The following is a 12,500-nucleotide window of genomic DNA, read 5'->3' as shown; positions in this document are numbered from 1 at the left end:
CACAGCAGCACAGGCTTCCTCAGCAGCACTACTCTTCAGGAACCTGGACAAATAAGGAGGACAACACACCTTTCATCTCACCTGACATAAACATCACTGAAGTGTGCATAGAAAGACACAAAGACTTTTGGCAAGTCAGACAATCCAGCAATAATGAAATGACGACTGCTACATATGCTGTTGTCAGAAAGAGTGCATTATGTATGCTACTCTTTTGTGTGTGTGTGTGTGTGTGTGTGTGTGTGTGTGTAACTAATTTATCTGCTTGGCCTGGTGCTGCAGCTTTAAATCTCACAGGTTCAGTTTTCTCTGCAGGACCTTAGCTTATCTGGTCTCTCCAAATACGCAACTGGACTGTAAACTGTTCTTCTTGAAATATACTTACTGGATATTTCTCAGTGTACACGGTGGATCCTCCTTCAGGTCTATAAGCAGTTTGACTCCAGATGTTCCTGGATCATTTCCTCTGAGATCAAGCTCTCTGAGGTGTTTGGGATTTACCCTCAGGGCTGAAGCCAGACTAGCATAGCCATTTTCTGTGATACTGCAGTCAAAGAGTCTAGAAGGAAAGAATTTAGTCAATGCACCAGAAAATAATATATCCTTTTCCAAGTACAACACTTAAATGTGCCAGTGTTGTTTACAATAGACTTTGAGAATTTACATCAACCTGACAATGTTGTGTGAACATATAATGTGCCATCTGCAACATTAGTGTTATATGATGAAAACCGCAAACAAATGCATGATCATTTAAATAAAGCCAGTAATTGGTCTTGGGACACTCACTGTAGTTTCTCCAGTTTACAGTTGGGATCCTCCAAAAGAGAAGAAAGATGCTTCACTCCTGAGTCTCCTGCTTTATTCCCACTCAGCTGCAGCTCTCTCATGTGTGAGGGGTTTGATCTCAGTGCTGATGCAAGAGCTCTGAAGCCTTCCTCTCCAATATTGCAGTATGACAGGCTGTAGAGAGACAGCTTTGTCAGCCTACTGAGGCTACATCCCCACATGCACCATACTGCATAAATGAAGCCACAAAACTGATCATTATGGAATACTGAAATGTCTTACCTGAGTGTCTCCAGTGCACAGTGTGGGTTACCCAGTCCACTACACAGTTCTTGGACCCCAATATCCCCAATACTGTTGTCATTGAGGTCCAGATGTTTCAGTTTTGAAGACGCTTTAGTGAGGACAAATGTCAGACCTGTACAGCTCCTCTCAGTGAGCCCACAGCTGTTGAGCCTTAAGGGGAAAACATTCCACCAGTTAACGGACTCTCTAGAGAGGACTTTGATATCATAACTGAGACCATAAGTGCATCAGTGTTGTTGTGCTTCTGATTCATACTTAACATCAGCTTAAATTACCATCCACCTTCCGCCCATACACACACACACACACACACACACACACACACACACACACACACACACACACACACACACACACACACACACACACACACACACACACACACACACACACACACACACACACACACACACACATTTCTGCCCATAGCTATTGATATCCTACTCACACACACACACACACACACACACACACATTTCCGGCCATAGCTATTGATATCCTACTCACACACACTCACACACAAACACACATTTCCGCCCATATCCTACTCACACACACACACACACACACACACACACACACACACACACACACACACACACATTTCCACCCATAGCTATTGATATCCTACTCACACACACACACACACACACACACACACACACACACACACACATTTCCACCCATAGCTATTGATATCCTACACACACACACACACACACACACACACACACACACACACACACACACACACACACACACACACACACACACACACACACACACACACACACACACACACACACACACACACTTCTGCCCATGGCTATTGACATCCTACTCACAGAGCCTTTTGGGATTCCTCCACTACTGGCTGAAGCCTTAGGAGACATTCATCAGACCTGCTGTACTTCTTCAAATCAAACACATCCAGCTTTTCTTCTGATGTCAGAAGCACAAACACGAGAGCTGACCACTGTGTGGACGAGAGTTTGGCTGCTGAAAGTGTCCCTGCACTCAGGAAGCTCTGGACCTCCTCCACTAAGGAGTGATCATTGACTTCATTCAGACAGTGGAAGAGGTTGAGAACTCTTTCTGATGATGGCATCTCCCTGATCTTTGTCTTTATGTAGCTGCTTATTTCCTCTTTGCTTTCATGTTGTACTTCCTTTATTAGGCCTTTCAAGAGCCTCTGGTTGGATTCCAGAGAGAGGCCAAGAAGGAAACGGAGGAACAGATCAAAGTGCCCGTCTTCATTTTCCAAAGCTTTGTCCACTGCACTCTTCTGTAGGGTGGTCATGGATTTGTCCGTTGTTTGCCATCTCAGAATGGCAAACAGAAGTTGAAACACTGTTCTGGAGGGTTGCTGTGGGGACATGAGATCTTCATTCTCATTTTCTAACATCAGGATCACATACAAAGCTGCAAGGTACTCCTGGATGCTCAGATGCACAAAGCAGTACAACTTTTCCTGATGAAGGCCTGACTCCTCCTGAAAGATCTGGGTGCAGATGCCACAGTGTACTGCTGCCTCTCTAACATCAATACCACTCTCTCTCAGGTCATCTTCATAAAAGATCAGGTTGCCCTTGTTCAGCTGCTCGTAGGCCAACTTTCCTAGAGCGAGGAGACTAGCCTGGTTCCACTGTGGATCTGTGTCATAAACTCCTTCCAACTTCATACTCCTCTGCTTGGTTTGAAAAACAAGGAAATACGTGTACATCTCTGTCAAAGTCTTTGGAACTTGCTTATTTCCTTCAGTTTTAAGAATAAATTCAATAACATTAGCAGCAATCCAGCAAAACACAGGTATGTGGCACATAATGTGGAGGCTTCTCGATGATTCTATGTGAGTGATAACTTTGCTGGCAAGATTCTGATCACTGATCCTCTTCCTGAAGTACAACTCCTTCTGAGCGTCGCTGAACCCTTGTACTTCCGTGACTCGGTCGACACACTCAGGAGGGATTTGATTGGTTGCTGCTGGTCGAGAGGTGATCCAAAGGAGAGCAGAGCGAAGCAGATCACCCTTGATGAGATTTGTCAGCAGAACATCCAATGAAGTGACTTTTGTCACTTCTGTCAAAATTTCATTTTTCTGAAAGTCTAGTTGGAGTCGGCACTCATCCAGGCCGTCAAAGATGAACAACACTTTGTACTTCCCCTGGCTGGGAAAAGTTAACTGCTTAACTTCAGAGAACAAATGGTGAAGAAGATCCATCAAAGAGAGCTGTTTGTCTTTCATGTTGTTGAGCTCCCTAAAAGGCAGTGGAAATATGAAGTGGATATCCTGGTTTTCTTTCCCCTCAGCCCAGTCCAAAATGTATTTCTGAACTGAGACAGTTTTGCCAATGCCAGCTACTCCCTTCGTGATAACACTTCTGATTGGTTTGTCTTGGCCAGGTAGGGGCCTAAAGATGTCTCTGCATTTGATTGGTGTCTCCTGTCCAGCTGGTCTCTTGGATTTGGACTCAATCTGCCTGACTTCATGCTCCTCATTTACTTTCCCACTTCCTCCCTCTGTGATGTAGACCTCTGTGTAGATCTTTTCCAGCAGAGCAGAGCTGCCTTGCTTTTGTATTCCTTCAAACACACTCTGGTACTTTTTCTTGAGATTTCTCTTCAGCTCCGTTTGACAAACCACATCATATTCGTCTAATTCACAAGAAAATGAACAAAAACAATACAATCATGTCCATCAAGCCACCAACACCGGAAAAATACTGTTAATCTATTTCACCATAAAACGTGCCATTACATCATTTGTGCCGAGGAGTTACTGAACAGATCAAACTCAGGCACATAGACATTTTAAATGTGCACCATTTATTATTTATCTAATTGTATTGATGCATCTCAGCTAGGCCTGTCACGATAACAAATTTTGCTGGACGATAAATTGTCCCAGAAATTATTGCGATAAACGATAATATTGCCGTTCTGAAAACCATTTTTATCTAATACTGTATAATGATAAAGGCATAATAATGCAGGTACACCTTTTCAAAGACCAATAACTTGTATTTCTAAACAATATGGAACTGGAATGGGAAGATATGTTTTAAATATCCACAATAAATGAACAAAACAACCAAAAACAATCAATACAATGGACTCTCAGTCTCTACTAAGTGTTGTGTCTGTTCCATGAGGTGGGATTTGAGGGCAAGTTCACAAATTAAAACGTGACATGCAACAGGGGGCGTAGAGTGACAGTTGCTAAGCCTTATGCACGGAGCTAAATGTCATCATAGCTGATAAATTATGCAGTCAGCTAAACATTTTAAACTTGTCCAAAACGGCATGAACCCAGCATCTGCACGTCACATAAAACACAAATTGAAGCAATAAATTGGTCATCGGATAATCCTACTGCAAAGCCTTTTCATAGGCATGCTACGTTTATGACATATATCGTTGATTACGAACACATTTCATCACAGCTGACAATTATCTTACGACATTTTAAACGGAGCTGCCGGCTGTTTTGGCTGATTCTTGAGCTCTCGGATTGCAGAATTGCGCGTCTTTTTCAGATGGTGAACAAACGTAGCTTGGCTATAAGCATGATTTTCTGAACTGAGCATTATCACTAATTTTACCCCTATACCTGTCGACGACTGAAAATAAAATGTGATAACTAAGCTACAACATAAAGCCTCTTGAGTGTGCTTAGGCTAATCGCCATAGCCTCGTCTAGCCTGTTGATGAATGAATGTAAGAAAGTAAAGTTGTCTGTCATGTTATTGAAAGATACATGTGGCTGACAAGTGACTGACAGGAGGGTTCACTCCTCGTTAGGTTGCGCTAAGGAACCGAGAGGGGTCACCGATGCACCGGAGTGGTTGTCCTCTCTTTGGTAGAGAGAGAGACGAGAAAAACAATCAAGCATGAAAATGGAAATTATCGCGGCCGCAAAAGTTATCGAGCTCATTTTTTTTATCATGCGATTAATTGATTTATTGAATATCGCGACAGGCCTAATCTCAGCTAGTGGACTGATGCATGGGACTGCATATCACTATCATTGCTGTGTTGATCGTGTTGTTGTTGTTGATGTTAATTTTCTGTATTCTCTTCGTCTTCAATCTTACTAGATGTTTGTCTTTTTAAAAAATATGAATTTACTGTTCATTGTTGTCTGTGCTTAAATGTTCAATGTGGCTCCATTGAGTGCAAGGCAAATTCCCCTCGGGGCAATAAAGGTTTCATTCATTCATAAATGTAATACAAGACACTGGGTAATTCTTACTTTCTTGCAGTTTGTCAGCGATATGTTTCTGCTTCATGTTCCTCAGGAAGTGCAGTGCCATCTTGAGAGCCCATTCTCTGGCATCACTCCCATCCTGCTCTTTACCCTCAAAGTGTTCTTGGTAATCTGGACTCAGAATCTTCTTGTATCTCTTCAGCTCATTCTTCACAAAGGTGATGATCTTCTCCTCAAGCACCTAGTGTATAAATATCTGGCTATACTTTGCATTACAATACCAAGGTTTTCAGTAAGACCATATTATTATTGTTCTGCATTGTGAATGTCAAATTTCTTTGTGAATGTCATTTCGGCAAAACGTGTATATCAGTGCAGCATGATATGGCTGCATCCAAACCTGGAATGTGTGCTTGAGGTCCCGCTGGGTAAACTGCTCACTGACATCATCTAGTTTGCATTCTTCCATTTGACCACTGAGTATTTAGGGCAAAGCAAACCACAAATAGACTTCCATTAGTTGTGCATGCAAGCATGTTTAAAACACTGACATCTGTCAGATGCCTAACTAAAGATTTTGATGAACTGGACCAGAAATCTCTCTACTGAAAGGAAGTTGGAGTTAGCATCATAAGACGCATAACATCTGCATCCTACATATTGAAGACCATCCTGTTTGAGTTAATTCATCCGTTTGGCTGTAATATGTCAACAGATAATGGAATCCACCATACAGATCACCAGAAGTCCAGAAGTTTAGATTCTGCTGTCAGTAGCACCTTATATTTCAGAAATGCTGATACTAAGGGCTGATTTGAGGGTGTTTGTGTGACAGGCTTGTTAAGCGGTGGAACCGACCCACCACAAGAATGCCGTATCAGGTTTAATGTACTTATCTTTTGTGTATCATATTTCTACAACGCCTCACAGTCAAAGCAGATAACGCAGTCTGTGACCGTGTCATTGGATAGGACGACCTGCCCAAATCTCTCCCAATCCTTACTTTTTTGGCCTAGTAAACACATCAAAAGCTGTTCATTATAGGAGTCTGTTTATGTTCTATGGCCTTGCCTTGATCCATCCATGACATCACAATCTTTGAAGTCTATGAAGCGTTCCTCTGACAGGTCACTCTTCATGGACACACAAGTGGGCACAGGTGATGGAGGCCTCTCATGATGCAGTGAGCTGTGGTGTAAAAAAACAATAATTATTTTCTATAGACATGTTGTAGAGATATCCTTAATATTTTGCCATACTTTTTCTTTTATCCTCTAAACTGATTGATCACACAATTGTGCAATGTGATCATGCTCATTGCACATCAGGTTTAATGTATACTTTTCTTTTGTGTATCATATTTCTACAACGCCTCACAGTCAAAGCAGATAACGCAGTCTGTGACCGTGTCATTGGATAGGACGACCTGCACAAATCTCTCCCAATCCTTACTTATTTGGCCTAGTAAACACATCAAAAGATGTTCATTATAATGTTCATTATAGGAGTCTGTTTATGTTCTATGGCCTTGCCTTGATCCATCCATGACATCACCATCTTTGAAGTCTATGAAGCGTTCCTCTGACAGGTCACTCTTCATGGACACACAAGTGGGCACAGGTGATGGAGGCCTCTCATAATGGAATGAGCTGTGGTGCAAAAAAACAATAATCATTTTCTATAGACATGTTGTAGAGATATCCTTAATATTTTGCCATACTTTTTCTTTTATCCTCTAAATTGCACACAATTGTGCAATGTGATCATGCTCATTGCTGTTATTTCTGTTGGACAAATTCTTCAAGAAACATAATGTATATCATATGCTAAGTAACCTACCTTTGCCCCTTTAGACTGCCGTCCTGTTTTGTGTTGACTTGTTCCATGTTTCAGCCACTCCTCATACCATTCAAATGAATCTCATCATGACAAGCTACATTAAAAACAAAGAATCAGAATACTGTGCTAACATTTGCCACAATGCTGTGGCTCACATTATCTTTCTAACATACAACTCCTTGAACGCTTTAGAGTGTAGAGATATATGTTTGTTTTGTGAGCAATGAGATATATGTCTTTTTGTGAGCAATGAGCATATCTTATATCCCACTTCAAATGCACTGTTGTGATTTTCACTACATGCATTACAATGACATTACATGAAAATAGAAAGTACATTTTGATCATATCTATATTTGCTAAATAATGTTGCTGTTTGTTGATGCAAAATAAACACAAACATAATATTGCATATTCTACAATGAAACCAAAATGACAGGCCTACAGTCTGATGGTCTACATACTAAACTGGATAATGAGAAGGACTAGATGACCAACAGCCAGTGCAGAGTGTAACACTACTACTGCAGAGGTGAGGTGGACAACCTGGGATCAGAAAGTAGTCCTGCCAAATATTTGCTCCAACCATTTAGTAAACCAGCTGATCCTAATTAGCAGAACTGTTCAGTCAAAAGGGACATACATGTAGGGTGATACTTTTACATTCTGAAGTCGGGGGTTTAATTTAGCTTTAACAGTCAAATCAAAAGTTACCTTGAAGTAAAATAGTGTGCTAATAATTAAATAAAAAGTAAACAGGAAAGTGTTTATATAAAAAGGGAATCATGTACACGTATGATACTATGTCATGTTGTGTGGGTGTGTACTGTGTTGGGTTTCACATGTAACATGTATCATAAGAAAATACCGTAAACTGTAAAGACAACATAGAATAGCAGGCATGAGGATAGACATGTTATTATACAGCGTTGTCTTGAATAACAGCAACAAATACTGGCAGCGTTTCCCAGATCCGTTAAGAAGCTCTTACAGTAAGTGCTAAGATCTTCTTAGGAGCGTTCTTAGACCAGGTTAGGAGCCGTAATGTCTAATGTATGGACCCAGTAAAGTTCCTGTTTTAGAAGCAGGGATTCAATACGCCCCTTTCTCCATATCAATTCCAATGTATCTTGGAGAAGACATATTGTGCCGGGCTTTTTTAAAATGGACTGCAACTGAACTTTTTATATCCTGATTACGAACAGCACATCTATGCAATGTTAGTCTCTAGAATGCTCCCACATACAGTAGGCTAGAGTCGACCACAGGGACATTTCAGCAGATATATTACATGTTTCGTACAACCCCAACAGAAAGGTTGCAAAGTTCATCAAGTAACAGATCATGTGCTCCGCAGCCTACAGTACCTTTGCCCGTTTGGACTGGCTTCCTGTTTTATGACGACTCTTTTTTCCCCTGTATCAGCCATTCTTCATAGCGTCCAGATCAATCTCATCATGACAAACTACAATAAAAAACAAACTATCAGAATCTAAGTCTACTACATGACATTTGTCAGGGCTGCAGCTGATTTTACACAATCTTTTTGACACAAGAATAACAAACTACTCAACAAAAGGCTTTAGAATACTGTTTTGCAAAGGACCAAACAAGTACATGTAGAACTGTTGAAGAGCTTCAGTTGACTTTTGAAGAGTGTTTTGTCACGCACAAATCAATCTACCAATGGGAGTTTACAGTGTGGACTCCCTTTTAGTCTGATGTACATTAATAACAGCTTATCTCTGATCTCCTATCTCAGCTCGCTTTCTTTCATGTACTGTATCCATCAAGAACACCTGTTTTAGTCCTATAAATAATGGTATTTTAGTCCTATAAATAATGGTAATACTTTGTTTACAACAGCCTTGTTGCTTTCATGCTTGCCTGGGATGCTTGTGTGTTTGTAACCTGTCTCCGGTGTGGTGAAAAAAGCCTTGTTCTCTGCTGTACTTTGTACCCTGCTGTATGGTGGACTGGCCTGTGCGTGACTTTTCTTTTCTTTGTGGATTAATACTTCATTTTTACTACACTACTTCGGCTTTGTTGATGAATGAGCTGTTTTAATTTCCTACATCAAATGTGAAAAATGCACAGGCTATGTAGGACGCACATAACAACATTGTCAAGATTCTGCTATGTTTACAAAGCTCTAACTCCACTTCTGAAACACAAGTTCAGTCCCATGAAAACATTGTTTTTTCAAAACATTCAATAGTGTAAAAATGTCTCATTACCAGCTGCTGAAAATGTCTGACCCAGCTCCGTGTATTGGTCTCAAATGTAGCCCAACTGAATGTGTAATTGATCAGCCCCGGCCTACAGGAATGTCTCCACGGCTCTCTGTCCCAAAATGGAGCCGGAGAAGTGTGATTGACTGGTGAAGTAACAACATGTCGCCAGTGGACTTTGTCTCCCTGTTCTTCCCTCTTGTTTTTGGGCGTGTCAGACTACACAAGTTCACTCACACTGATTACTGGCCCCACAGTATTGGCCTAAATGACCCAGGGAAGAAGCTTTAGTGATTGATATGGCGCCCCCTGGGCCTGAGACCAAGAATAGCTTGCACATACTGTACACACGAGTCCAGATGGCAAGATCAGACCAGTTCATATGGTCCACTGTCAGACTGTCATCATATTTGAATATTAAGAATTAAATAAAAAAAAGAATCAAAACTGTGGGGTGAGCAAAACAGCAAGAGAACTCGATCTGCCCCCAGTGGGCAAGCCTGTGGGAGTGTCCACTTTTATCATGTTGCGCTCACGTTCCGTCCCTTGTTTTGTATTCTTTACCAAAACAAAGTGCTTTTTTGATTGTTGGTTTTAAATGTAAAAGATGAACGAAGGACTGATACCCAGATTCACCGTTTGCCATTGGTTTCATGTATGAAATTAAAAAAAATATATATATTGATAAGAGAAGAGATGCGACATAATAGCCTGGCTCACATGAGGGAGAACCTGTTAATTATGAATTATGAATCTGTTAATTAGGGCCTACAATGGCTTTTTTTTTTTTTGACAGCTTTGTACCCTTGCACAGACACAGAAAGTCTGTGAGCTTTTTGTGGCCACAGCAAAAGTAAAAAGAACAGCATATGGTGAGATGGCCTGTAAGATAATGTAGGTGAATGCCTTGGCTATGCAGGCCTGGCAGTTGATGAGGGGCAGGTAGAGATAGTGGAGAAAGACTCAGCAGTGCTCGTCAGTGCTCCTCACAAAGCCAACGCGCTATGCTCCTTCACTCCTCTGCATCAGCACACACACCTGTTATCAGACAGCATCCTCTGCATCAGAACACCTGTTATCAGCACACACCTGTTATCAGACAGCATCCCCTGCATCAGCACACACACCTGTTATCAGCACACACCTGCTATTAGACAGCTTCTGTGTGGATGCACCACTGTTTTCATCCTGCAGATGAAGTCTACTACTCAAACATGTCAAATGTGTGTGTGTTCTTTGGAGGTGGATGGTTTAGTTTTAAGGTATCCTGACAGTAGCTGTCTAGCTTTGTTGATGAATAAGCGGTTTATTTTACTTTGTCAAATGTAAATAAATTGACTATTTGAACCTGTCTGTCAACCCCCTTTGCACAGATATGCTGCTGGAGAACATTGTGGAAAGATCTCCCTCCTCTTCATCCTGTACACGCTCCCCCATTGGACAGATCTGTTGCCGACATGGCCTCCACTTCCACTGCTATTCCCATGACACCCAACTCTACCTCTCCTCAAAGACCATTGAAGTAAGAAAATTAAGTATCAAGCAGACAAAGTCAGTTTCAGAGATTCTAAAGCATGTCAAGACATTTATTAGCTAACAACAGTTCAAGACTACGGCCGGAGACCCAGCTCAGCACACCGCTTAGGGCAGTGGCCTATACTGGGTCTCTTGAGCTGTGTGGTCTCTCTGCATTTAAAGGCCTTGCCTCCTCTTGATTGAATCAAGACGAAAGGCCTCATCAACAATGATCAGTCACACGGTCACAAGGCAGTTGCATCACATGGGTAGTTGGTTGACCAGGGTGTTCGTAGTCTTGACTAAGGCAATGATAAAATATTTCTACTACACCATCAGCCTCCACCCACTCCACCCTCACAACCTGCCTCCACCCACTCCAACCACTCCACCCTCACAACCTGCCTCACTGACATTAAATCAGGGATGCAAGAACACTTTCTCCAACTCAACTGCAATAAATCAGAGATTGTCATAATTGGTGTCCCAGACCTTTTCCCGAACACCAATGGCTCCAACGTCACCCCCTCCACCTGCATCCGCAGCCTTGGACCCATCTTTGATCCCACGCTCTGTTTTGTTCTGCATGTCAACCACGTCACCAAAACCGCCTTCTTTCACCTCCGTAATATTGCACGCCTCCACCCCTCTCTGTCCCCCACTGCAGCTGAAACACTCATCCATGCCCTCATCACCCCCAGCCTGGACTACAGCAACATCACTCATCCATGCCCTCATCACCCCCAGCCTGGACTACAGCACTCATCCATGCCCTCATCACCCCCAGACTGGACTACAGCACTCATCCATGCCCTCATCACCCCCAGCCTGGACTACAGCAACATCACTCATCCATGCCCTCATCACCCCCAGCCTGGACTACAGCACTCATCCATGCCCTCATCACCCCCAGACTGGACTACAGCAACAGCACTCATCCATGCCCTCATCACCCCCAGACTGGACTACAGCACTCAATACGTGGGTCTCACTGGAAAAGCACAACTGGGGCGGATGACATTTCCTTTCTCATCACTCTCTCTCTCTCTCTCTCTCTCTCTCTCTCTTCATCTCATCTCACACCCACATGCAAACACACACACAGGGGTCATTCCATGTCAAATCACTGAAAAAAAATGTTTGTAGACTAAACCTATGCACAAATCTGAAATAGTATACCTGGATCACTAATGGTTTAAAATCTACAGCCCTTTGAAGCTTCAAGTCATTTTAAGCATTATGGTGAACAATCCTTTTTGGTCAACTTGCATCATTATTGACTCTTTTGGTATTTCGCACACATCAGTGAAACTATGTGAATGGAAGCACATTTTCCTGTTGAATTAAGAAATCTAATCTGATGAGACGTGTCTTGTGTAATTTCCCCTCTGCAAAGCTCTGAAAATGGCTATAAATTCATTTTGTGAAAAGACATCATCACTTTTGAAGGCTTCTCATTCGAAAGGTATGTGCCACAAATTTCATCAGGTTTTTTTCCCACTCATATATGGACTATAAGGTCATGTCCATGCATCAACTTTGGTTGTAATCGTTGTCATATTGTCAGAGCATTTTGTTTTAATTGGGCTTGATTTTCAAAAGCCCATTTTCGT

General features: G+C 42.0%; 1 protein-coding gene across 1 annotated transcript in view; it reads right to left on the bottom strand.

Moving 5' to 3' along the window:
• Positions 1-5,771, bottom strand: part of LOC134059637 (NLR family CARD domain-containing protein 3-like) — a 150,585-nt gene extending 144,814 nt beyond the window's left edge. The window contains exons 1-5 of the mRNA XM_062516080.1: positions 5,703-5,771; positions 5,348-5,543; positions 1,941-3,750; positions 1,072-1,245; positions 790-963 (exon numbers count right to left, since the gene is read on the bottom strand). Coding sequence (XP_062372064.1) covers positions 790-963; positions 1,072-1,245; positions 1,941-3,750; positions 5,348-5,543; positions 5,703-5,771 — 2,423 coding nt within the window. The remainder of the gene's footprint in view (positions 1-789; positions 964-1,071; positions 1,246-1,940; positions 3,751-5,347; positions 5,544-5,702) is intronic.
• Between the last annotated feature and the right edge of the window lie 6,729 nt (positions 5,772-12,500).

Source organism: Sardina pilchardus, chromosome 16 (assembly GCF_963854185.1).
Source record: "Sardina pilchardus chromosome 16, fSarPil1.1, whole genome shotgun sequence".
Classification (NCBI taxonomy): domain Eukaryota; kingdom Metazoa; phylum Chordata; class Actinopteri; order Clupeiformes; family Clupeidae; genus Sardina; species Sardina pilchardus.
This window is presented reverse-complemented; position numbering and strand designations above follow the sequence as displayed.